The sequence below is a fragment of the Hakea prostrata genome, chromosome 10 (assembly GCF_041222555.1).
Source record: "Hakea prostrata isolate BN-2017 chromosome 10, UWA_Hpros_2, whole genome shotgun sequence".
NCBI classification, from domain to species: Eukaryota; Viridiplantae; Streptophyta; class Magnoliopsida; order Proteales; family Proteaceae; genus Hakea; species Hakea prostrata.
In genome coordinates, this window is record NC_142609.1 from 32,102,874 (window position 1) to 32,130,806 (window position 27,933).

Here is a 27,933-nt window from a genome sequence, read left to right on the forward strand (position 1 = left end):
TTTCTTTCCCATTGCATGCATTTAATATTTTCATTTTTTCGCTGCATTGAGGACAATGCTTATTATAAAGATGGGGGTGGATGTTAAGACTCCTTTTTATGAGATAAGACTCACTATGCTGAAATTTCTTCAAAACCAGAATTCTTCAAATCATTTCAAAACTTTTTATCAGTGGTTGAAGCTTATTTGTCTAGTTAGTAGAGTAAAATAGAAGGAAGTTATGACATTAAATCTCTAGATATTATTTAGTATTTCATGTTTTAGTTGTGTTCATCTATAATTCTTTGAAATGATGAGTTTGCTAAATATCAGATGAGTATGTGAATCACTTTAACCTTGACCATGCGACCCACCCTTTGAGCACTAAACCTTGCTATTGAGTTATTGTATTTAGGGATTTTCAAGTAAGAATATAAATTTTCTTGTTCAGTCAACATATTAGAATCCACCTAGATTTCCTCTTGAGGCGAAATTCATGAGTGCCACTTGTTTAAGGATATGATAGAGGCCATTATTCTTTCATTTAAAAAAAAAAAAAATCTCTTCTAATCTGTTCCACCTCTATTATACCATGATTCACTACGTGGAGATGTATATGGTTTATATGCTAATACTTCATTGGTGACTCTCCCAAGTTGTGTGATCCCTTGAATAGACCGAAGGTGATATGGATTGTTAAAAGCATGGTGAGGGTTAAAAGCATTGTGAGTAGATCTTCTTTGTAGTTGCGGGTCTCCGTAGTTAATGCCACTGAGTGAGCCTTTTGGATTCTCACTGGGTTAACATTGCACAATTGGGGCTTAGGGACAAAGGCCATCGCAACGCTTAGATAGATAGTTATTTGAGAGCCATGTTACGGGTGTAGGATATGTCTTGGACTGCTTCTTGGGAGATGTGTTATCACCTTGAAAGAAAAAAAAGAAAAAAAGAAAAAAAAGAGAGTATGAAATTGCTAATTTTTGGCAAAAGGAAGAAAAGAAAAGAAAAGAAAATTGGTGCTTCAATGTTATCATCTCCATATATGTATTTCAGCTCTAGTCTACATTTCTTCCACCTTCACAAGTCCTCTTGACCTTGGATAAGTGATTGCTCTTCATTAGTGGAGAGAGGGATGATAGGCTGGACATATAAGAATTGACCTTGAAACTAGGGAGTTGTCGGTTGAATTTGGGATCTCAAACATGCATGCACTTGATTGGTTAAGGTATACACACACACGGGTCAAAGTTTTGATTTTGTGATCTATCTACTCATCTCTTATTTAGCTTATTTTATACATTCTTTGAATTATGGTTGAACTTGACTAAGATTGAATATTTAATCAAAATGAGAGTTTGTCTGATCCTGATATTTGCTCGAGGACTAGCAAATGTTAAAGTTGGGGGTAATTGTAGACAATTAAAGTAGTGATGTGCTGGCCCCATCTTCTTAATAAACAAAGTATGATTGTCATTGCTCCATTTACCTAGTTGACACTATCATCTTATGAAACTAACCAAACTGTGCTCTAGGGGGCTTTTCAGACCATATTAGGTTCTTTTAAATTGAGACACCTATCTATTTCTAAAGGTAACAGAGTTAAGAAGGATTTCCATGTGAACTTCCCATGATTTTTTATAGAGTTGTTGCAGATTGCATCCTTGGACAACAGTACAGGAAGTGAGTGCCCTGTTTGATGTAACCAGGGGTGGGCCCAAAAACCAGACCTAAAGACACCATCTTAAAGCTGCCCGAAAACCCTAGGGGTATTTTGGTCTTTCCCCTGCCTTTTTAGGGCTCTAGCTTGGATCCCTTCAATCCAAAGGTTATGGATCTAATTGAATTTTTATTTTATTTTGGGTAGCAAAAAGAGTCCAAGTCCATTATAAGTTAGTTGTGTTTTGACTTGGCGAAAGTTGATTGTTTGAGTCCCTGTTTATCTTAATTAGCAAGACTTTTAATTAAGTAAGAGTCCATGCAAGGTGGTGCTATCCTGAACTATAAAGGAGAGCCACCTAGAGTCCAAGTTAAAGAGTTAGGTCATCAGTTGGATCCATATCACTTAAGGAGTCCCAGGTTGAGTCAAATTGTCATGTAATTTGGCTATAAATAGCCTCTTTTATTCTGAATAAAGTAGATTGGATTATTTGAGTAAACCAGAGGCTTGGGCCATGGGGAAGGAAACCTTTGCAGCCTGGGCTGGAGAATAATTTTCAAGGTATTTCAGAAAATTCCAGCAGCATCTTTATGTTCTTCAAGCTCTCAAATTCGGTTCTGTAATTTCAGCAAGCATCTCAGCCTTCAAGCAATAGTTCTGGCCATCAACAAGTAAGTAGGAAACCCCACCACCCATCGCAGCCTATGCCTTACACTCTCCCCCACTTGCAAGACACCCCTACTCCCTCTCCTGTTCTGCGCATAGCAGGAACACCATCTCCACAACCCCGCAGCCCCTGGAAACCCCTTCCTTTGCTGTTTCAGACCTTTAGGCACCCTCCCACCTTCCTGTGATCCTCCTAGTCCATTCCTTCTTCAATCTCACCCCCTGCATGTCCTATTAAACCTCTCCTCTCTCATTTGGTTCCCTGTTTAGGCAGAAAATAGTGAAACAGAAAATTTCTACAAATGTTATAACCCTTCTGAGGTCTGAATCCTAACTCTATTGCTATTCAGAACCTTCCTTTGATCAGAGCCATTAGGATAAGGTCTGCACCTTCAAAGGCAGCAAGCCTAGCCCCTGTTCTACCCTAGCCGAACTACCCCAGAACCCTAGTTTTGTGCTGGTTCTTACTAAAGAGGATCTTGGAAGGTCTAACCCAGACCCTGGGTTACATCAGTGTTAGTGTTCATCTTGAAAACTGAGGGAAATGTTTTTTGATAATCAATCCTATAAGTCTGGGTGAAACCTCTGATGACTAGCTGAGCCTTGTATCTTTCCATGAGATCCATTGGCCTTCTATTTTACAGCAAAAACCCATTTGCAGCCAATGGGTTTCTTTCTTGGAAGGAGAGATGAATCCCATGTGCCATTTTTTTGGGACATCCAAAGCATCTTTCCTTCCAAATTTGTTAATTCCTCTTGTTAGGTCTTTGGAATAGAAACAGAGGACAAAGAGGAAACAAAGGTATGGAGAGGAGAAAGAAAAATGATATGAAACAATGTTAGAAATAGGACCCATGGTACAAGCTCTTCATGGTTTACAAATAGCAATTGGTAAGTTAAGGATTAGGATGAAGATCAATCCTACTAGGAGGAGAACTTGAAATAGGTAGTGCACATTGCATGGGAGCAGTTATGGTGGTTCTTTTATCTCATGGTCCCAAGAAAAGGTATTTGAGGCACCAGGTTGCTGCTCCCTAGGCTCCCCCTGAAACTGAAGTAGAAGCTGCTCTTGCTCCTGAGAAACGTCTACTATTGGCTCGATAAGATGCACCTCCACTTATGGAATCCCCTTGAAGAGGGTGTTAGAAAAAATAAGCCTCAGATACCTGAAAAACTATATTCATGGTGACCAGCAATTTTCAGGTACGAGGGTGATACCCCAGGATAACCCAAAAAGATACAGCGAAGACCCTGGGGGTCAAACTTAATAGTAATGGTGATTTTGGACAAAACATTGCAGCCAGACAGCTTTGGTGGCACAATAATTAAATAAAGTCCCTGAAAAGACCTTAAGGGAAACTAAGCTACAAGTATGCGCACTGTTAGTCGGTTAATAAGGTATGCAGCTGAAGGAACTGCATCACCCTAAAACCAATAGTTAATGCAGCAGTGAACATGGAGGACTTGGCTGCTTCCAAGAGATGCTGATTCTTCCTTTCCATGACAATAATTTGGGCTGAGTGCCCATACAAGTTGTCTGGTGTATTATCCTACGAGTTGGACAATATAGTTCAAAAAGATCCATCTTTATATTCTTTCCCATATAATTCCTCAAATTATGCTTTCCCATATAATTCCTCAAATTTCCACCTTGGCATCTTGACCTTCTTAGGATAAACTCGTGTAGTACGACTAAAACAATCAATTAAGGTAATGAACCACTGAAAACTAGAAGTAGAAACACAACATCAGGACCCCATACATCAGAATGAATCAAAACATGACATTGAACTTCTACAAGTTTTGAAACTGGATAAGTAGCTCTAGTCTGTTCTGAAAAATGCGGGTGTCACAACTCACAAGAGTAATTATTTGCATTACAACTTTTCATTTGACTGAGATGTAATGTAGATAAAACTCCTAGAGGATGGTATACAGGTTGATGCTACCTATATTTCTCTGCAAAAGCTGAAGCAAATGACTGAGAATATGAAACCAAATCTGATCTGATGGAGGCTGCCAGCATGTAGAGGCCACTGGCCACGTTAGCACTTCCAATCTTGCGACCTATTCTCAAGTCATGGAAAAAACAATGGATAGAGAAAAGGTTCTTTGCAATGCAAATCCTAAGTCAGGCTACTAATAGACCATATATCAGCATAAAATTTAGGAACATGTAATACAAAACAAAGAGGAAGAAGGGGGGGGGGGGGCTTAATGATACACTTCCAATAAATAGAAGAAATGGAACCATCAGCTACATGAAGTTACTATTATTAGATAATGAAAATATTGAAGGAGCAACCCTAAGGAGTTGGTTCAGTTGGCAAATGACAAATGCCTCACAGTATGGGGTCAAGAGTTTGAATCTCCTTAGGGCTGGGGGTGAAGCCCCATATACAAGGTTTGGACTATCAATATCGAGTATCATTTCGGTCAGGTGATTTAAGAGACGTATCCTATCGAGTATTTTACCATAATAGTCAATACATTTTAGTGCAATTCAATATAGAGATGTATTGATATGTATCATATCGGTTATGTCCAATATGGATATGTATTAGCTATATCGCATTGTATCATGGGATACTATAAACCTTACCCTATATATAAATGGTTACCCCCCCCCGCGGGTGTCTTTATATGAAATTACCAGTTCCTAAAGGAAAACAAAAATATTGAAGGAATTGAGAAGAACCTATCATATGGTCAGTGGCTTCCAAGTCCCAAGTCTATTATCCAACATATGGACATAACCGAGGCATTTTGGCACCCAAAGGAAGTACCTGATAGGTTAGAATCAGTGTTTAAAGCATGGGCCTGTATTGTGCCATCTTAGCTAATATAGGCCAATACCTCTCTAAATTTTGTCTTTTTTCCATCTCATCTCTCATATCTCGATCTATTGGCCGATACACGCCAACGTTACACAATACACAATACATCTCTTTAAAAATAAAATCACATCTAGGTCCCTTTAGTGAAGGCTAAAATCTTGTTGGATCCCTTTCATGGGAAACTTTAAGGCTAGGCCTAGAGACAACTAATGCCATTTGAGAGATGTCATGTTTGTTCGTGAAATGACCAAAAAAACCCCACCCACAATTCCCTCCCCTAAACACCCATCCACCCTTCTAGAAATCACCCACCACTGGCCCCACCTTGTCAGAAATCACCAACCAAAAAAATTAAAATTAAAATAAAAAAAACTACAACAATCCCACCGTCACCCTGCCAGAAGTCACCCAATTTATATCTTCCATTGTCTTTGCTTTAAACCTAAAGTCACGAGAGCCACGCACAAACCACTCTATATGGTATATGAGACTTTGGAAGATCATAAACTAGTAGATATGGTGGCATAGTTGTACACTTAGGATCTTTAAAGTTTTTGCAGCAACTCGATTAGACCTAGTGATAGCCCTATTTATCACCAAACATGGAACCCAAAATTTTGATTAGGCGTAGTCTTCAAAATTCTGATCAGGTGTTAGTTGACAATTTCCTTCTTAAACTATCAGATTTAATTCTCTCTTACCAAAATCATGAAAGGTCTCTATCTATGGCTGGCCCCACTAGATTTCCTTCCTCATTACAACTCTTTCCTAATGATCTCTATAATATTCTCCTATTTAGATAACACCGAACTCCATTATCTGGCCCTTGTTTAACTGGATTGCTAATGCAATTGATCTTTTGTAATGACCAGAGAATCTATGGTATTGGAAATTGATAAACAAATAAAATCTAGAATAACAGGACGAGTTGAGGACTTTATGTGCTAAGGTTTGGGGATGGGGTTGCAAAGGGATGTGAGGGCAAGTGAAGGGGGATAGGGCGGGTGAATTGCAAAGGGTGGGGGTGCAAGGGTTTAGGGTGAGTGGATCGCATGGGTGGGGTTGCAAGAGGAGTTGGAGGAAAATGAACGGGAGGGTAAGTCGAGCAGCGGGGTTACAAGAGGACTAGGTGAAGGAAGAGGACCAATGGTGGGTGATTTCCAACATGGAATGGTGGGCAGTGTGCGGGTGATTTCCAGCATGTTGAAGGTGGGGTAGGGTGGTCTTTTTTTCTTTTGTTGGGGGGGGGGTGATTTTCGGCAAGGTGGGGCCAGTGGTCGGTGATTTCTAGTGGGGGTGGCTGGGTGTTTAGGGGTGTGGGTGCCCCGGGGGGGGGTAATGGGTGGAGGGTATTTTGGTCATTTCATGAACAAACTTAACACCTCTCTGAAACAGTGTTAGTTGGTTTTGGACCTAGATGTAAGGTTTCCCATGAAAGGGAGCCAACATGATTTTAGCCTTCACTAAAGGGACATTGATGTAAAATTTTCTAAAAAGAAAAAGTGTGATACAATTCCAAAAAAAAAAAATGATATGGGTCGATACACACCGGTACATATCAATACCATCGATTTGTATTGATCCAGCTTGAAAAGAGGGGGAAAAATAGGTTGCGGAGGCTAGATGATGAGCCGAAACCTTGCTTTAAGGCTCCTTTTTTCTTATTTTTGGACCAAAAAATTGAGGTTTTCACCAATCTGTTGCCTGAAAGTTTGATCTATGCTGGATCTTAAGGTGAGATCTGACCAGGATTAGATCATAGCCTGTAACTTCAACTGAAGTAGGTGAATCTGACGCTTGAATCTGAGACCCCCCCTCTTATGGTGAAGAGCTACTGGAGGACAGAAAAGGGAAAAGACGAAAGGAGGTGGAAGCAATGTTCATGACAAAAAACAGAAGTAAGAGCAGGAGGATTTGATCAACTGCCAATGTACACAAGGAACACAAGTCCCTGCCCAATTCCAAAGTCACTACTTTCCAAATACCAGATGGAAGAGAAGGAATCCTATGACAAGGTCACCATGGGGGCTGACGAACACTTTGATGGTGAGGCTCTGGCTGATCTTGATGACCCTTCAGACAAAGAAGCTGTCTCCAACACTGCACCTGATGCAAGGGTCGATAGTGAGGTTGATAAGAAAGCAGCTGAGTTAATAGCCAAGTTTAGAGAGCAGATCAAGCTTCAAAGGATTGAGTCAAATTAAGAAAGCAAGTGGGGAAAGTCTGGAATAGAGCCTCTTTGCAATAAATCAATGCTTGTTCTCCTTCAGAAGGCTTCAAGCAAGATAAATTTGTGGCTAATTTCTCTTAATACTTATCTTTTTGTTTATGTATTACCTCTCACGTGAGTACTATCACTGGGTTTTTGGATGAAAATCTGGTTTATTGGCATATATGTGCATGATTCAAAGCCTGTGAAACCAGCACTTCCATTAGAGAAGAGTTGCTGTAGTTGTTTCTTCATCTTCTTTCTGCTGGCATCCTTAGTGACTTTATATCTTTGTACTTATGAATCAAACTGCATCTCCCCCCCCCCCCCCTTCCCAAAGCATGTTCAGTTGCCCTATGGTGTGAATATGTGTATGGTGATGTGAATGTGTCCATGTGGGAGACATCTTCGGCAAAAATTATCTGCTCTATAGTGTTATAAAATTGTTAACTTGTTGCTTTCTGGATACAGTAAGGAATGGATCTCTCTTTCTTGGAAAGGAAAACATTCGTGGGGGTCATTCAGCATTACAGCTCATAAGCAGGACTCCGTTAATCATATATTGAATTTTTCCCAACTATCGACTTACTACAATAAGATTAACTGTGCATCACAAACATGATGTTAAGGGCCTATTGCTTTTTTTTTTTTCCTGTATAGGGACTTGCCATTCCTATTTATAATTCCTTAAATAACTATTAAGTTATCTAGCAAAAGGGATGGGAAGTGTAGAGATTATTTCTATCAATCTCTTGTACATCAATGAAAATGATCATAGGCCATATTTGTCTTCATTCTTGGAATATATCCTGGGTCTAAAGCATGTTTTGTGACCTATTCCTCACTCTAGAGAGACTATTTTTGTTGATCTTGCTGATATATGGCAAAGTGAGTGTTCCCAAAGTTGATATTTTACTTTTGTGTTTTAGTTTTTGTTAAAATTCAGTTTTGGATGTGAAAAGAAGAAGAAGAATAAGAGAGATTGAAGGCCAGGTTTAACGTGGTTTGGTTGTGATGAACAACCTACATCGACAATGGTAATGGTGTGCTGCTTTTCTATAATATTTCAAGAGTAATGAGTACATTATATTTATAGAGATACTTTTGAGTTTCCTACAGTGTTACAACTCTTTGTATCTAAGCTGCCTTGGATGAGGATCTTTGAAGAAGCCAATTGGTGAGATGGTATACATGAGATCAAACTCTAAGATTGAGGATAAGGTTGGTTTGAGTTACTTCCATGTTGAATTAAATCACTTGGGAGAGTTGCGCATGAGGTAGAAGACCTCAAGTTGGACTCCTTTGATTTGCCGCAGATGAGTGCTTGTGGGACTCTATTAGGGCTATGATTTGGGTTCCTTACATGCCGCCTCAAGCTCAACGGCAGATCTGAGACGTTGAGATTGCTCATGAGAAAATGGAACTGTTGATGGTTGAGTGGCTTGGCAAAAATATCTGCCAATTGATCCTTTGTGGAGATGAAGCGAACTTCAAGGTGGCTCTTAAAGACCTTATCCTGAACAAAGTGATAGTCAATTTCAACATATGCTTCGTGCGAGTGTGGAAGACTGGATTTGTATTTAGGTATGTGGGCCCCCATTATTACACCACACCACAATACCGGCGCAAAAGACAAGTAAACCTTTAACTCCTCAAGTAAAGATTGAAGCCAGGTTACCTCAGCAGCCAAACTAGCTAGGGCTTTATATTCAAATTTAGTGCTAGATTGGGCCACAGTAGCTTGCTTACGATAACTCCAAGAGATCAAATTCCGGCCCAAGAAAATAGCATACCCTCTAGTGGACTTGCGATTATCTAGGCAGCCAGCCCAATCCGCATAAAAAAAAGTGCATAATTTGAAATCCGAGTATTTTGTGGATAAGCAACCCTTTGTTGATATTGCCTTTGAGATACCGTAGAATTCTTTTGACAGTTGACCAATGATCACTGGAAGGATTGTGCATGAATTGGTAGACCTTATTGACCGCGAATTGGATGTCTGGTCAAGTAAGGGTAGCATATTGAAGGGCACACACAATGCTTCGATACAAACTAAGGTCGTGAAGAGGTTCACCATGAACTTATTTAGATGGTTGGATGTAGATATAGGAGTCTAAGCTGGCTTGCAGTCAAGTATATTTGCCTTGGTCAAAAGATTAAAGATGTACTGAGACTAGCTAAGGTGTAGGCCATCAAGATTCCAATGAATAGATATACCCAAGAAAAAAGTGAAGTAGACCCATTTTCTTAATTGCAAATGTAGACCCAATGCTTGTCAGAAAATTAGATAATATACCCTCATTGCTACTAGTCAGAATTATATTGACATAAATGAGAATATAAATTGTCCCATTTGCCCTTGTATAGACGAAAAGAGAAGTGTTAGTTTTGGAACCCTGAAAACCATATTCTTGAAGAAAATTACTAAGCATGTCAAACCATGCATGTGGGGCCTGCTTGAGTCTATAGAGAGATCGATGTAACCGGCAAACATGATCAGGCCGATGAAGGTCAACAAACCTTAGAAGCTTTTTCATGAATATTGTTGCTTCTAAGAGCCCATACAGGAAAGCATTTTGAACATTCAACTAACAAATGGGCCAAGACTTGGAGATAGCTAGAGATAGAACCAGTCGAATGGTTGTGGGTTTCACCACAGGGCTGACAGTCTCATTATAATCAAGGCCCTCTTGTTGGTTGAACCCTTTTACAACCAAGTAGGCCATATATCTATCAATAGACCCATCAACTTTCTGCTTAATCCAGAAAAACCCACTTGCACCCAATATGTTTTTTGAACTAGGGGAGAGGAACAAGAGACCAAGTGCCATTTCTTAGGAGGGCAGTGAACTCTTCATCCATGGCCTTATGCCAATGGGGGTATTTGTTGGCAATGGTGAAATTAGTGGGTTCAAACTGGGTGGGGTCACAAGGAGATGTAGTGGCAATAAAACTTATGGGTTTTTGAGTCCCATCTTTAGTCCAAGTGGTCCTGGGGTTGGTGTTGAGAGTTTGGGTAGGAACGGGAAGGTCAACCACTAAGTCAATTTGAGGGAGGATTGTAGTGGGAGAGGGAGAAATTCGGTTGGGAGAGGAGGAGTTTTTGGATAAAGGAGAGGGTGGCATAGGGTTATCGGCCAAGGAAGGAGGGTGAGTGTCAGTGGGAGAGACCATACTAGAGATAAGGTTTGAAAAAGTGGGGACACTAGAGGTCAAACTAGGGTTGGGAGGGAGGTGAAGAGATGACAGGAGGCAGGACTAAGGGTGGGCCAAGGAGTGACAGTAACGGACTCTTAGAAGGATGACTCTCTTCATTAAAGGGAAAACAAAATTCATCAAAAGTTACGAGGCGAGAAATAATTATTTTTCCAAAAGTTTTATCCAAACACTTGTACCCACGATGATGGGAAACTGTAACCCAAGAAGACATGTAACCCTGATTGATAGTCAAGCTTGTGTTTATTGAATGGTCTTAGATGAGGGTACATGCACAACCAAACACACAAATAGTTTGATATTTAGGGTTTTCACCAAAGAGTTTGAGCAAAGGAGAAAAGCCACCCAAAACCCTAGTTGGCATTCAGTTTATCAGAAAAATGGTAGTCTCAAAAGCATGGGTCCAATAGCATTTTAAGTCTACGATTGGGCTAAGAGGGTTATGCCAGTCTCAAGAATATGTCTATGGCATCTCTCAATAGCCCCATTTTGCTCATGGGTGTGGGAACATGGCAAGCGATGGTCAATCCTAGAGGCAATGAGAAATCTGGAGATAGAGCGATATTCTCCACCCTAGTCACTGTGAAATTGTTTAATTTTACGCCCAAACAAATTCTCAACTAATTTCTTGAATATGTCAAAGATACCAAGAACTTCAGATTTTAGAGTTAGAGGGTAAATCCAAATAAACTTACTAGAAACATCAACAAATATCACATAATATCTATAACCCTCAATCACATAATATCTATAACCCTCAATTGAAACTATGGGTGAAGGTCCCCAAACATCCGAATAAATAAGGACCATAGGATGCTGAAAAAAAGTAGTAGAAAAATTAAAGGGAGCTTTATGACTTTTCCCTTGTTGATAAGCACTACAAACTAAAAATCTTCTGAAAAATCTTTTTGTTTAAGAAATGGTAAATCAAAATCAGAGAGCAATTTCTGAACAACTTTAAAGTCGGGATGTTCCATTCTTGAATGCCATTGGGAAAGAGAGGGCTTTTCTCCAAAAAGGCTTGCACATGAGGCTCCTGTTTAGATAGATTGAATTGGCAAAGGCCATTATTAGTCTCGCCCTACAGAAGACACTTCCCCATGATGCGATCCTTCACATAACTGACGTCAAGGTGAAATTCAAAGATAGAATTGTTATCTTTAGTAAATTGTGAAACTGGAAGTAAATTCTTCTTAATAGCCGGCACATGTAAGACATTGCAAAGAACTAATGAATTGGACTTGTAGAGGGGAATATTACCAGTATGTGCAATGGGTAAGGATTTGCCATTGCTTGTTGTAATTTGATCACCACCTTGGTATGGTTGCGTTGCATGAAGAGAGTCAAACTCAAAAGTTATGTGATGGGTTGCACCTGAATCGGAATACCAAACTGAATCCAAAATTATAGATGGTGCATGCTGAAAAATTCGCTGCAATGTAATGATTAAAGCCACTTTGAAAAGCATGATTGAAGCGTTGACAACAATCCAAAGCTCTATGTCCTCGCCAATTACAAATTTGGCAAAACTTAGTGTGAGACATAGTCTAAGATCCATGAGGGGGATTAGATAATTCTTGATTAACACCATGATAAGTGGACTGATTATATCTACTTTGAAAGGGCCTTCTGGGGTCAAATCTTCCACAACCATTAGATCGACCTCTAGGTGCATTGAATGGAGGCCGAATAGGTCTAGGGGTAGTAGAATGAGTCCCAACAACCATGTTTACAGTGGGTGGGAAATCAACAGTGGGAGTTTCATCTTTCAATCCAATTTCTTGAGTTAGCAACATTCCACTTGACTCATTAAAAGAAACAGGATTCTCACGAGTGGATGTAGATGTAACAAAGGTAGCATAGTCAGTTCCAAGGCCATTCAAAGCATATAACAGAGATCCTCATCTGTGACACTCTTGCCTATAGCGGATACTTGATCAGCAACCGTTTTAATTTTAAGAAGACAGTCATGTGCAGATGGAGGTGAAGTTGAGAAACACATGCTATTGAAGAAGTGGAGTAAAGCTTCTCAAGATGATCCCATACGGCCTTTGCATTGGTAAAGCCAATTACTTGGGCATGCACATTTTCAGCTAGAGAAGCAAGGAGCCAGCACATAAAGCAACTGATTTTGACGAATCCAATAAGGGATTCGGGAGTTGCACAAAGGGATTGGAAGAATCGGGGATAGCAGGAGGTGGGCATGGATCAGTCCTATCAGTGATCCCATAAGATAGCAGGAGGTGGGCATGGATCAGTCCTATTAGTGATCCCATAAAGAACAAGAACAATCTGATCCTTCCACCTGAGATGATTACTTCATTGAGCTTAATCGAGAGAAAACTATTGAGGGGAGGGAAACAAAATGGGTGGGAGACCTACCTGGGCTTTTGATGCCATGTTAAAATTCGGCGTTTGATTTGAAGAGAAGAAGAAAAAGAGAGAGATTGAACACGAAGGTTTAACGTGGTTTGGTTGTGATGAACAACCTACGTCCACAATGGCAAGGATGTGCTGCTTTTCTATATTATTTCAAGAGTAATAAGTACATGTTATTTATAGAGATACTTTTGAGTTTCCTACAGTGTTACAACTCTTTGTGTCTAAGCTGCCTTGGATAAAGATCTCTGAAGAAGCCGATTGGTGAGATGGTATGCATGAGATCAAACTCAGAGATTGAGGATTAGGTTGGTTGGAGTTGCTTCCATTTTGAACTAAATCACTCTGGAGAGTTGCACATGAGGTAGAAGACCTCAAGTTGGACTCCTTTGATTTGCTGTAGATTAGTTCTTGTGGGATTCTATTAGGTCTGTGATTTGGGTTGCTTACAAGTTTAGCGTATAACTAATACTCATTGAGTTGCATAGATTCAACTTTTGGTGCAATAATAATTTACCTGTTGTCATGGAAAGTCACTAGTGTCTCTTGCTGCCCTGTTATATTATATTTCGAATCAAAGATGATTGCAGCATGCGGACTTCCGCCACAAACTGCGAGCTCCTTGTTTATGTACATATGTCAAAACAAGGTGGAAGTCCAACAATATGGCAGTTGTTTGGGTTAGCAAAACTCTCCTAACTAGGTGAATCATAGCAGTTTAATGACTTTTCTTTGATTGAACTGTAGCATTTGCTTATTCAAGAGTCACTAGTGGCTTAACATGAGCCTGAATCTAGTCAATTCTAGTCACACTCCATAGTTTGGCAAGCAAATAAAAAATTGAGGAAATTGCACCGGCACCCCAAAATAGAGGCCTTAAAGCATTGACACCCCACTTTATGTTTAAAAAGCACAGAGGCCCCAAAATTGGATTTCCATTAGATATATTTGTCCAATTTGTCACTAAAAAACTTTCAGACATGATTTATTATAAGGATATTTTTGAAAATAAACAAGTGATTTAATTATTTTTAGAGATTAATTTAACAAATATATCCAATGAAAATCTATTCTTTTGGGTCTCTATACTTTTTAAACATAAAGTGGGATATCAGTGTTTTAAGGCCTCCACTTATGAGGTGCCCGTGCAATTTGCTCTAAAAAATTTGAAGCCCTTCTTCCCATCTTCTTCCCATTTCATGAAGGCAGTTGCATCAACATCGCAAACAGCAGCACTGGGCCCCTTAAAATCTAGATATTGCCACATGCCACGCAGCACAAAATAATGCTGAGAGGGAGATAACTCTTGATGCTTTCTAGCATGTATTTTCTGGCGAAGCTCATGGTATTGAGCACCTTTGCCGACTTGGGAATAAATATCCTTGGCCTCTTCCAAATCTTTGCAGTAGCATCAAAGCACAAAGCTACCAGTGTTGTCAGGATCCATGCACTTGCAGTTGGTAAGAGATGAGGTCCTGTGAGAATTGTATGGCATCCATTTATGTAGGGCTGAGCCAGCAGTGGCAGGCGTACAGATGCCCCTCTGATGTAACTCAGAAGACAACAGGAACCAATACCTAAAACATAAGACAACCAACCACATAAATTTAGAGTCTGGATTACAAAATCTTGCTTTTCATTAAAAAAATCTAAAATTAGAATCAATCCCCTCTTTTCAAAATCCATTTTATATCTATGAGAATTTGCGAAATATTCGAAAGTATCCATTAGGATAGAATGCCTTTTTAACTACAAAACTAGCCTTGAACGCATGTTACAATACTGCTTTAGTGTTTTTGAGCCTTCTTGTAAGTGGGTCTAGCCTTGTAAATGGATTCAATTAATGAAATTTTTTGGCTTGAGATTTTTCTTATATGCTGTGTGATTCAAATATGCATTGATGGGAGGCAGCTGATGGGATTTCAGTCTAGTTCCAGGAGATTCCTGGTGCATGTCTTTCTGTCCGTATTCTTCATTATAAATCCTGAAAATCAAGTTATTAAACAGAATATCTTCAATACATAATTGAATATGAATCATATCCATTAATCCACCATAATTTTCAGAATGTTGTCTACTTTTAAGGTTCCAAATTGTTGTATTATCTTGATTTCAGTTAGATTTTATCATATTAACAGAACATAAGATATTCAGTCTTTAAAGGGTTACTGAAATTTGAGGTTTTAAGGTGAATCTTTAAGGGACCGAGGTCTAATAGAAGGTCTTGATTTGTCCGAATGAAGATGAAATGAGTACCACCTACCAAAAAAGGGAGGTATTTGCCTCATGTTACACAAATCATAACCTGAAGGAGTTGCAAAATGCACATACATCCATGAGAACGAAGATGCAGGTAAGCAGATGCGTTATTGCACCATAGAAGCAAAAGTCGTTTCCACTTTGGGGAAATAGGAACATTAAGGCATGGCAAAATCAAAAGTGATTTATAGTTGTCACAAGGCCAATTTGTGGCCAAAAACAAAAGAAGACGAAAAGACACCATTCCGAAGCCCTGGGCATCACGAATGAAACATGCCTCTTAACGGCCAAATCAACTAAAGTGAGAGAACGAAAACAAACAACAGCAACACGCAGACCATGAGAGATCTAAAAGGCCTCATAGTTTGTTGCATTCATATCCTCAACCAGAATTGGAAACTGAGTTTTCCTACCCAACTGCCGTGCTAGAACTTAGACGTCGTGCAGATGCACGAATCCAACAGATGAATGCACTCACTCAAAGAGCACCAGCTGATACTGCAAAGGAGAAAGTTTCAGAACACAAGAACTGGCGCTATCTCACAAAGACAACAGGCATGGGTGAAAAGACATACAATCTTTGCCAATACACAAATTGGGGCAGCCTCTTCAGCTGTAAAAACTTTGAAAAATGCCTAAAATAAAGAACAATATGTTCAACATAAGAACAACTTTGTTCACTGAGTAAACTCTCATCTGCTGAATACCAAATTACAAAACGCATGGCCAGTCACTGTGTATATCCCTCTGTTTTATTCAAAATCTTTTTTATTCCTAATCTTCACCTGTATTCTCACAAACTCCCTTCACAAAAAAAAAGAACTCTGCTGAACACAGTAGCCAGTGGAAGTTTCTCCCTGCTGGAATTACTTGGCCAGATTCCGGATCACATATGGAAGAATACCCCCATGGTTGAAGTATTCCAACTCCACCTGCATTTATTGAGAACGAAATGAAAACCAGAAATTAGTACTTGAGGTTACATTAATTGAATATCCAAATATTGATCCCTACCACAGAGTAATTTGAATATCACAAAAGATGAAACCAAGCTTTCTCCAACAAATTCCAACACCAAAGGATGTCCAGGCACTTTTTAAGTATGAACTAGTTCCAATTTCCTCCCAAAAGAAAGCATACCTCTGTGTCGAAGCGTGCTGTACAGGTGAATGATTTGCCAGTGTCGGTCACAACAGTAACATCCTGGCCAGGCCTTATGTCACTAATTTTGCTTGGAAGGTCAATGCTGTAGCGTTCATGACCTGTAAGGCCAAGTGTGTCTGCATCCTCACCGGCCTTGAAACAGAGGGGGATAATACCCATACCCACCAAATTACTACGATGAATTCTCTCAAAGCTCTTGGAGATCACTGCTTTAACTCCCTGAATACATCCACACAAAAGGAGAATTAGGAACAACCATGGCTAAGGTAAATCTAGAATCCATCAACAGTCAAAGCATGCAAACTCACCAACAACATTGGGCCCTTTGCAGCCCAATCACGAGAGCTTCCACTGCCATACTCTGCTCCAGCCAGCACAATGGTGTCCTGCCCGGCAGCCTTGTACCTCTGAACATGCAGATTTATTAGTAAGGTGACATCATCACCAAACAGGCCTTTTCTATGAATGGTCATGTTCTCTCTCTCTTAACCCAAGGAATCAAAAAAAGGGGGAGCAAATAAAATGACCAATACATTGTTCTGGTAAAACATAACACCCATAGTTGTCAATGCAACACCTACATGACCGCATTGCCTTGCATCCAGGCACCCTCAACTGGGCCATTTATATGCATCATTACTATGAATAACAGTTATGAGCAATAAAGCATATGGAATGATAAAGTTTACGGAAGACAAATATCGTGGTAAACATCCAAAACAAAACAAATGTCATGGATGAAAAATTATAGCTAAAGAATTATGTCCATGTATATGGCTGCAGGGCCTTCAAATAATTGTGGTGGTCAGACATTTTGAGGGGATTTTTTTTTTCCTGTGAGGGAAAAGGTGAGGGAAGGAGACTAAAAACAAGGGAAAAGGGGTAAGGGTTTATGATGACTTCATTAATCAGCCATGAATTTCCAGAAAAGGTCAACCCAACAATTTGAATATAAAGGTACCACTACTATGACTTCTGACCAGATATAATTGTCACATTTGGCTACCCATAGACCTGTGCAAGAGTAGCATGGACTTATATTGCCAACTACCAGACTTGAAATGTTGAGTTCCTTATCAGATTAAAAGCTCCAACTAAAGGCTTCTGCATAATTGGTGAAAGTATAACACATCCAATAAGTGTTGACTAATAATTTGCTTTTCTTCATACTCCCCAAGTAGTGAAGGAGGCTCAGTGGATTCTTCTTACCACAAAAGCAGCTTAGTCAACATTTAGATTACATGACCAGGGACCAGCACTGTCCAGTACAGGTAAGTTCCATCTAAATGGCATTTGCCACATGGCAGAAGAGAATTCAATAAATTGTTGAATACTTGACACTTTGAAAGAATTTAGGGAGGTCAGAAGATTGATGTATAAGGATAATAATGCATACTCATAGTGGCTCATCAAATTGAGTAGGGCCATGAAATCTGACTGGATAATTATACTACACATAGAGGGTCAAATAATTGAGTTAGGCCATAAAATTTGACAAGATAATTATACAACACATAATGGGTCAAACAACTGAGTTAGGCCATGAAATTTGGTAAGATAATTATAAAACACATAATTGGTCACACAATTGAGCTGGACCATGAAATGGGACACCTATCTATCCCAAATATTAGTATTGCCTGCTTAATCCCATAAGGTGAAGAAATAAATCCACCCAACCAAGCTAGGCTATTAAACAACTCAGGAGACCTTTAGGCTTTAACCATGATTGACAGTATCAATTAACTACAACAATAACAAGCCTTGCTCCAACTAAATGGGGTCGGCTATATGGATTCTTACCTTCCAATCAGCTCTATTTGAGGCCATACTAGATACACGGCCTAAGCCATGCATATTCTCTCACCACTTTTCCTATGGTTATCTTAGGTCTACCCTAGCTCTTTTAGTTCCTTCGATTTGGATTAAATCACTTCTCCATATAGGGGCTTTTAAAGGCCTCTGTTGAACGTGATTGTGCCACCTCCATCGACTTGCTTGTAGCTTATCAATTATCAGAGCTACTCCTAGACCAGCTCTTTGATACTATCAATTAACTAATTTATTAAAATCCACCATACACAATTTAGGAGCAAGAGACTAACCATTGCTGCATCGAACACTGAGAGTTTCTCGCCTGTTGGAATGTGAACTGTCTTTGGACCAACTTCTCCATTCAATAGCTTGTTGACAAGACGAATATTGGCAAAGGTTCCTCTTGCCATGATTTCATCATTCCCTCGTCTGCTTCCATAAGAGTTGAAGTCTCTGCGGTCCACACCATGCTCCATGAGGAACTTTGCAGCAGGGCTGTCCTTGTGAATGCTACCTGCTGGGGAGATGTGATCAGTTGTGATGCTGTCACCGAAGTTGAGCAAACAATAAGCATCCTTTACTCCATGTGGACCAGGTGGCTCCATTGTCATGCCCTTGAAATATGGAGGCTCATGAATGTAGGTAGAGTTAGGTTCCCATGAGTAAAGTTTGGAAGCTGGAACTGACAACTGATTCCACATTTCATTGCCCTTTGTGATAGCTTCATAAGTGCTTTTAAACATGTCAGGCAACACACTGGATTCAACAACCTGAATAATCCAAGTTAATCAATGGAGATTTCAAAAGATGACTATTGATGGAAATTAGAATTAACAGATCCTAACACAGGATTGAAGATTAGCAATACCCACCGCTGCAACTTCTTCACTGGATGGCCAAATATCCCTGAAATATACACTCTTACCATCCTTCCCCACTCCAATTGGTTCTTTCTCAAAATCAATGTCAACCTGAAAAGTAGATTTCATTATTAACAAGATTTATGACTTGATACATCACCCATTTAAGCACAAACATTTAGATCAAATATGAAGGTATGCAACAAGATTAGTTAATCACTATGAAAAGAAGAGAGGACTTTATTTTGAGGGGTGGTAGCACTGGTAAGCACCTATCAATTAATGCAGATCTAAATTACCAACAGCAGCATATCCAAAAATCGCTCACAAAAAGAATCAATTAAAAGAAATTGGGAAACTGTTGCACTGATTTTTTTTTGGGGGAGGGAGGGGAGGTGGGTGGGAGTCCATTCATCAGAACCTATCTCTTGGCCTCTTTCTTAATGATTCCCAGTTGGAAAAAAACAAGATAATAATGAATCACACCAGTTTTGCAGGATTTTGTTTTTCTAATTCACCAGTTGGTAGATATTAAAGGCTCTCATTACTTTAAAAGGTAAGAAAATATCATTACTTATAAATTGACAACAAGAAAGTATTGAGATGGTTTGAATTTTTTTTTAAGCCTCCTATAGTCCACTTATTTCAATTCATATATAATATTTTAAAAACTGGATTTCGCAAACAGTTTTCATCTTTAATGGTTTGCTGGATATTTTTCACAAATGTAGACAATGTTGACTTGGAAAATTGAACAGAATTTCCAGAACGAAAATTGCTCGAAGAAGGTCTGTTTCGTAAATCATTTATATCAGAGTCATAAATGTTTCAGCAAATAAAGAAACAACCATCTCAGTGGCAGTCCAGCAGGTAAACCATTGTCAAGTTATGCCACATTTCTCCAATAAATCGTTTACCTAAAGGGGGAGAGAAGATGAACCCTAGCACTTTGCAAATGAGACCAATATACATACCGTGCCAGCAAGCGCATAAGCAACAACTAAAGGAGGTGAAGCAAGATAGTTAGCTCTGGTCAAGGGATGCACACGACCCTCAAAGTTTCTGTTTCCTGAAAGCACAGCTGCTGCAACAATATCTGCAAAAGACAAAGATTTGCGTCTACATTAACAATGGGCAAATACCTAGCCAGAAAAATGAGCATGCATATAGGGAGTTTCAAGAAAGAAGGCAAAGAAGGTATCAACTATGAAGGTTAACTGCATAAGTGCAAGTGCATCAGGGCCTTAATAATAGGGAATGCCCCCTTCTGCTCTGTTATAATTTTATTTTACTTCTTAAAACAGATTAAATCCATAATATTACCATTTTCAGTAATTGCAGAAGCAACTGATTCATCCAGATCCCCAGAGTTCCCAATACAAGTTGTGCAACCATAACCAACAATATGGAAGCCCTGCTGATTTAAGTACTTCTGAAGGCCACTACACACAGAAAACAAACACAGAACCATGATTCAGATGTCAAGACTGTATAATAAAAACTAGAGCTTCACATCATTCATTTCCATAAAAGGTCTGAAGTACCTTTGGAGCAGATATTTAGTAACAACTCCAGATCCTGGAGCAAGACTTGTTTTAACCCATGGCTTGACCTGAGGGAATTTCAAATTCAACAATATTGTAAAAACAGGACTAATATAGAGCACAGAATCATCATATTCAAAAGAGAAGTCAAGTTTCTATAAGAAAGACTACAAGAAGCATAATCTCAAAGCACAATGACTAACCTCCAAACCAAGGTCACAAGCCTTTTTCGCAACAAGAGCAGCACCAAGCATGACGGATGGGTTTGAGGTATTTGTGCAGCTGGTGATGGCTGCTATGACAACACTTCCATGCTTGAGTTCTGCAGGCTGCCCATTAAAGGAGAACTTTACAACTTTTTCCTGTGCTTCCTTTTGGACTGCAAAACCCTGCAAAATATTTAAACATTAAAGTTCAGGTGGCAATTAACAGATAAAAGACATAATAGAGCTTCTCTTAAGCTATTTATATAACCTAACCCTAGTCTGACACTAAAGTACATGTACAGTCGGACATTACTGATATCATTAACTAGTGTCCTATTGCAATATCACATTCCCAAATCACCCAACCCCCCCCCCCACCCCAAAAAAAAAAAAAAAAAAAAAAAAAGAGAGAGAGAAAGAAAGAAAATAGTATTAGTCAGGTTTTGATTGGACTCAACCATACTTCACACACTATGGCAGGTTCAACCCAAAAATACCATGTTCGCACACAATTTTGACCAGCCTAGCTTCTACCAGTTTCAGAAATTTTAACCAGTTCTGACACCATCTGAATTATCAAATCGCCCTAAAAATACCAGGTTTTGTCCTGGTTTCGCTCAAAGCCTGGGAAAACTGAGTTTTCTGGATGTTCAAAACCAGCCCTGGCACCAAGAATTAGAACCTTCCCTCTAGGAAAGATTAAAAAACCAAATAATTTTGGTGCCATGAAGTCCACTCAAAACACCAGAATCAGATAATAAACCATCACATGCATATGCAGCTTACACCTCACCTTGAATCCAACTTTGTTGTCCAAACAAGCATGCCAGTCACTCTTCATTTCTTTCACAGGAACTCGGTCATGCGGTCTATCAAGAATTTCAAAGGAGCAAAGTGAATTACAGGATAAAGGAATGACATACCCAGCCTTAAATTGTGCAGGAGTTGCAAGGCAATCTACCTTTTAGGTCCTGAAACAGAGGGTTCAACATCCCGCAGGTTCAACTCTAGATAAGATGAGTATGCTCTTTCTAGCTGAGGCTATGGATCCACAGAAACATAATAGGTTAGATCTCCAATGTAAAATATAGAGGCAGAATTGAGGTTTCTTTCTTCTTTTCTTTTCCATCAAGATTGAATGAGGGATTGGATTAGTAAAAGCAGTACCTCATTGTAGTCAACAAACATATTGTTGGCACGTAGATAAGCTTCAATCATTGCCACCTGACACACAAGAAAAAAGGCATGAAAAAAGGAATGAACTTCTACTCAAACAGTTCAACCACTTTTTTGGGAAGAAGCATAACACTCACAGTTTCGTCACTTCTTCCAGTCAGTTTAAGGTATTGCAGAGTAGCTTTATCAACAGGAAAGAAACCCATTGTTGCTCCATACTCAGGAGCCATATTGGCAATGGTGGCCCTGTCAGCTAACGACAATCCAGCCATTCCCTCACCTGTGTTGCAAAACAAAACCAGATGAAAACCAGTACAAAATAGCATCCACTGTATAGTAATTATCCCATGAACAGTTGAAATTACCGTAGAACTCAACAAACTTGCCAACAACGCCATGCTTCCTCAACATTTGAGTTACAGTTAGAACTAAATCAGTGGCTGTGACCCCATCCTGGAACTTTCCGGTCAACTTGAACCCAACAACACCAGGTAATACCATGCTCATGGGCTGAAAATATTAAAAATGAAGCATTAGAGGTAATATTGAAACAGAATTCAGATGCATAAACATGCACATATATATACTCAAGCAATGGTGTGTTAGCAAAAGAATAGTCCCAAATAGCGATGCAATATAAGAGCCTGGTAGCCCACAATAAACTTGAATGGTCAAAAAAAAAGGAGGTTCAGATTTCATCTGCTTGGATGATTGCATAAGTCAAATGCATAAGAAAGAAAACCTATGACATTTAAAGTGTGTATGTGAAAACATCTATTACCATGGAATACATGGATTTCAAAACATAAATAAGCTTACAGGCTGGGCACACTGAGTCTGTCCCCCATAGTATATGGAAGAACACCCCCCCCCCCCCAAAGACCCACACACCCCTTCCCCATGCCACCCTCTCCATGGGCACAGCCACTAAACCCAGGAAAGCAGCAGCATGCCCAACCCTCTCTGCAAAAGTAACTATAATCATGAGGGACATATAGGTAGAAAACAGACTGCACAGGAAAGTACAGTAAGATATAAAAGGAGCTAGGTGGCCCTCTCAGTGTTCTCATATTCACCGCAAATTTCAAGTGTAGAGCAAGTATCTGGTAGAACAATTTGGTGCCCATATAAGTTCCTTCATTACAGTATCCAGGTACATCCAAATTCCCAAATGGAATGATTTGCTTTCTATTCTTTGCATGACTACTCCAAACTTGAATTTCCCCATGGTTATATTATGAGTAAAAGCATTTCCTTAGACAAACAAATCAATAGCTTTCATTGGAAACTTCCTCACTATACCTGGCCAAGCATTGCTGCCTCAGCTTCAATTCCTCCAACTCCCCATCCAGCAACTCCTAACCCATCAATCATGGTGGTATGGGAATCTGTTCCAACCACACTGTCAGGGTACAGAAGGCCATCAGTGTTGAATACAACCCGACCAAGGTATTCCAGGTTAACCTGTACATAAAGACAAAAACGATAACATTAGCATGAGTGACACAACACTATTTGAAGATTTCATATATTCTACTTCTCAATTGAGAGAAGGAATATTCAGAGAGGGGGAGGAGAGGGGGAGAGAGATTTGCTCTAAAAGTAGAAACCATGTCAGGTAACATTTCTATTTCTGAGGATAAAACTCCCTAACCTGATGCACTATACCAGAGCCTGGAGGAACAACAAGCATGTTGTGAAAAGCAGTAGATCCCCATTTAAGGAAAGCAAATCTCTCCTTGTTCCTCTGGAATTCAAGATCCATATTTGCCTTCACTGCATTTTCTGATCTTGCTACATCCACCTGAACAGAATGATCAACAACAAGATCCACTGGTACCTGCATAAAACATCAATATTTGGAAGAAAGTCAGAGATTTTATAATAGATATACACAAATACAACTTACACCCAAAATATTAATTGCAGCAATTTTAAAATAAAAGTATGCCTATTAAAAGAAAGTGAAATTGATTGACATTATAAATCAAATACAACCTCTATAATATAACATAGAAAGAAGAACAGAAGTAGCTCACTTCACACCACTTCAGCAATTCTTAGTTCATTGCTGTTTTTCCCGCTATGGGGAAGATTTTGATGTCTGGCCTGAAAGAACTACAAGGGAAAAAAATTTCTGATGGAAAAGAAAATTATCACCACCTACCAAGGGGTTAATCTTGCTAGAATCACTGCCAAGATTGTTCATCGCATCTCTCATGCAAGCAAGGTCAACCACAGCTGGTACACCAGTAAAATCCTAACCAACAAATGTGAGTCATCAATATTTATCCAAAAGGCAACAAGTTAAAACTACTAATCAATCTCAGAAAAACAAAACTGCTACATAATCAGGATAACAATGAACACCTGCAGGAGAACACGGGCAGGCTTGAAAGGAATCTCAACTTGTTTGGGAGAAGTTTTCTCCCAATCAACAATTTTCTCAACATCTTCCTTGGTAACTTGGAAGTTGTCACAGTTACGGATCGCAGATTCAAGAAGGATCCTGATGGAGTATGGCAACTTATCTGTGATGCACAACAAGTAAAGAAGAGAGGATTTGTAAAACATTATGCTTTTAGGAACCTAATAAGAATACAAATTTTCATCTATTTCGAACTTCCAACCCGAGTTCACCGCATAATTCAATACATAAAAGAATGAGGAGAAGATGATCATTAACTCATGATGGAAGTAGAGATGATGATACTTACCAACCCTTGGATCATTCATAGCAGTTAGACTATAGTACTTTCCGAATTCACCACCCCCAGGCTTGGGAAGATTGGTTAAGATTCCCTTGAAAGGATTCTCAGAAGCTGAGCCACAACCACAAACATAAATCAATTAATTACGTCGATCTATGCGACAGTGTCAACTAAAAAACATCTAATCATCTATAACAATCAGACATTTCTCTAGGAATAATATGCTGAGTTGTATTAGATAGATGTTCTCTCAATTCCAATAAAAAGGCACAAGTCAATGATGAATATAAGTGAAGTCTCATCAATTCATCTGATCCGATTTCAATAACATTATGGAAAAATTAAACCAAAGATCCATACAATATTCATGAAATGAACGAAAACATAAGCTAAAAGGCAGGTCAGCGCATAAATTCGTACCCATGGTAGCGAACTTGCGCGGAAATCGTTCAATTACAGGAGCAGTGGTCCTGATCTGAGACGTGAGACTAGCCGGAGATCTCCAATCAACACCGTGACTCCAGCGAGGAACTGAGGTTCGGATAGAACGGAAAGCAGTGGAAAAGGAAACTGATCGGGCTTTGATGAGCGAAGAAAAAGAAGCAGAAGATTGAGGAAGAGGAGAAGATAGGTTTCTGTAGACTGAAGGTGAGGATAAGGATGACGAAAAACGAACCCTAGAAGCTCTGAGCAGCGCCGCTGAGGACGAAGCAGTTATATACATGACGAAGAGCGCATCAAAGCGTCAGATGATGATAAAAGACCAGAAGAGAATGGGCAAGAGTCACAACAATCCAGGCTCGAACTGCTATAGCAGAAACCACGCACTCTAAACCAAATGGAAACCTCTACGCCTTTTAAGAAAGCAAAGATCGGCGAAGAGAGAGAGCTGGCAATTGCAATTTTAAAATGTTTTTTTTTTTTTTTGGGTTCAATTTAAAATGCTTTGTCATCTATTGGACTTCCACTTTGATTTTTCTTCTACCCTTATTACCGGTAATAAATGAGAGGCGCGTGGACAACACTGGAGGTTCTAGGGTTTCGTGGACGATGTTGAGATGTTCCAAATGAAAGGTCCACGTGGGTCGACCGTTTTGCTTTTGAATGAGCTTTATAGGCACGGTCATCGCCGTTACGATGAAATAGTCTCCTCTCCAACGTGTAACACGTGTCGATGATCTAACGGTTAGTATTTGTTATCCTGGTATAATGGCTGATATTCATGGTGGGCGCAGGCTGGCCCGGACGAACTTCATTCCAAAAAAAAAAAAACTGTTGATATTCAATGGTCAACGGTCGTTCTAGAACCAAACCCCGTTAGCCGTTTTCCTGTGGGGTCAGTCCGGATATTTTTTTAATATTTTTTGTTCAAATGAGCTTTATTAAGCCGGGAGATAGGATATTAATATGCCTCAGCTAAAATCGAACCCACGACCTCTTCACTAAAGAGGTGTTGGCTTCAACCACTAGAACAGTTCTGCGTTGACCAGTCCGGATCCTTTAACCTTACTTGGGTGTAAGATTGTGCATTTGTAGGTACCAAAAAAAAAAAAAAAAAGAGATTGTGCATTTGTGCTCTTTTTATACTATCTTCATCCTATTTTTATTAGGAGTCTATTTTCGAAGAATAACAAGGTAGACTAAAGGTAGGTCTTCTTTCTGAGCATTGCATAGCAAGGGATGCAAGGCCGCTACTATTGCATCTTCTTATTTACTACATATATATATATATATAATTGCACTGACATCCCAAAATAGAAGTCTTAAAGCACTGACACCGTACTTTATGTTTAAAAAGCATAGAGACCCCAAAATTGGATTTTCATTGGATATATTTGTCTAATTTATCATTGAAAACCTTTTAGACACTGTTTATTATAGGAATATTTTTGAAAATAAACGGTAATTTAACTATTTTCAGTGATAAATTTAACAAATATATCTAATAAAAATTTAATTTTTGGTTCTATGCTTTTTAAACATAAAATGGGGGTGTCAGTGCTTTATGGCCTCCATTTTAGGGTGCTAATGCAATTTGCTCATATATATATGATAGAGTGGAGTAGTATGAGGGAAGCACAATCCTCTACTCATGATCTCAATTCCAAGTTTAGACACTTAAAAACTTTTTTTTTTTTGGATTTGAGGTTCGTCCGGGCCAGCTTGCACGCACCACGATTACATCCTCAGGGTACTTAAAAAACATTTTTCACCCTATTGGAATGAATATATTTAATATTTGAATTAAAAGCCTTCGCTTTAGGATGTGTTGTATCCTAATCAGACTTCCAAGATAGGAACTTCTTATGTTGATGTATCTTTTTATTTTTTTCTATGACTAATCTTCATTTGGGTCAGTTTACACGTAACTCAACTCTATATACAAGATAATTTTTTATATATCATATCAATCAACCGACTGAAGCAACCTTAATAATAGAATCAAAATTGAAAAAAAATTGAAAAAAATAAGAATCTGCAAAGGTTGGGAAGAAAAAGACAAAGTCCATGAGACTCGTCTAGTACTTCAGATAACTAAGATTACAATGAGGATTTGAGAAGTAGAGTGGAAATTTGCGAAGTATAATTACAAATTTACAAAAGGTTAGACCACATTGTCGGATTCATTAGTCTCGACCAACAAAAGGCTCGTGTTGGTCTTGTGGGGGATCATGAAAAGAAATGCCAAAAAGGTGATGGATCAATTTTCCATCCATGCTTCAACCATGTGGAAGAAAATTCACATTATGGTATTGAATAGGTTTTTTCTTTTTTCTAGTTCTTTTACTTTTCTTTATTGGTAATGGGATCAGAAGTTCTAAGTCAACTTACATGTATCTCAGAGTCTTGACCATGGAACATTGTGTCGGTGATATATCGCCGATACACAACGATATATCACTGTGTCATTGGAGAGCGACACGATTCCCTCAGTGATACAAAAAAAATCAAAAAGTCGACGATATATCGTCAACAGTCGATTTTTTGAGGACGATGTTCTCAGGGGGAGTAATTTCGAGGCAACTGTTTTCGAGCGAGTGGTTTCAATGGCGGTGGTTTATGATTCTGAGGGAGTACTTTTGACGGTAAGGGTTTCTGTTGGAGTGGATTCGACGGGTGTGTTTTTCGCATAGATTCAGCAGCGGCGGTTTGTGGGGTGGAAATTTTGTCGGCAATGGCTACCGGAGTAGTGATTTCTGCGGTGGCCACGGCGGAGCAAGTGTTAGCACTTGGCAGCGGGAGTTCTAGGGGAGG

The 27,933-nt window shown here is 39.3% G+C and overlaps 1 protein-coding gene across 1 annotated transcript; it reads right to left on the reverse strand.

Moving 5' to 3' along the window:
- Window positions 1-15,327: 15,327 nt before the first annotated feature.
- On the reverse strand, window positions 15,328-25,556 carry LOC149002510 (aconitate hydratase, cytoplasmic). Its single transcript, XM_089136370.1, has 20 exons — window positions 25,099-25,556; window positions 24,685-24,789; window positions 24,338-24,498; window positions 24,135-24,227; window positions 23,622-23,807; window positions 23,270-23,431; window positions 22,333-22,477; window positions 22,105-22,247; window positions 21,959-22,015; window positions 21,753-21,832; window positions 21,585-21,660; window positions 20,789-20,974; window positions 20,586-20,653; window positions 20,365-20,483; window positions 20,016-20,137; window positions 19,054-19,152; window positions 18,472-18,951; window positions 16,675-16,773; window positions 16,343-16,585; window positions 15,328-16,134 (listed from the first exon to the last, which is right to left on the reverse strand). The coding sequence occupies exons 1-20, from the start codon at window positions 25,400-25,402 to the stop codon at window positions 16,069-16,071; spliced, it is 2,994 nt and encodes a 997-aa protein (XP_088992496.1). The 5' UTR covers window positions 25,403-25,556; the 3' UTR covers window positions 15,328-16,068.
- Window positions 25,557-27,933: the final 2,377 nt, after the last annotated feature.

Excerpts from the sequence above, each read along its gene's own strand:
- LOC149002510 (XM_089136370.1), bottom strand. The coding sequence starts at position 25,402 with ATGTATATAACTGCTTCGTCCTCAGCGGCGCTGCTCAGAGCTTCTAGG. Across the intron at positions 24,499-24,684 it reads TATGAATGATCCAAGGGTTG|ATAAGTTGCCATACTCCATC; the intron begins GTAAGTATCATC and ends TGTGCATCACAG. Across the intron at positions 20,138-20,364 it reads TTCTGCAATTACTGAAAATG|ATATTGTTGCAGCAGCTGTG; the intron begins GTAATATTATGG and ends TGTCTTTTGCAG.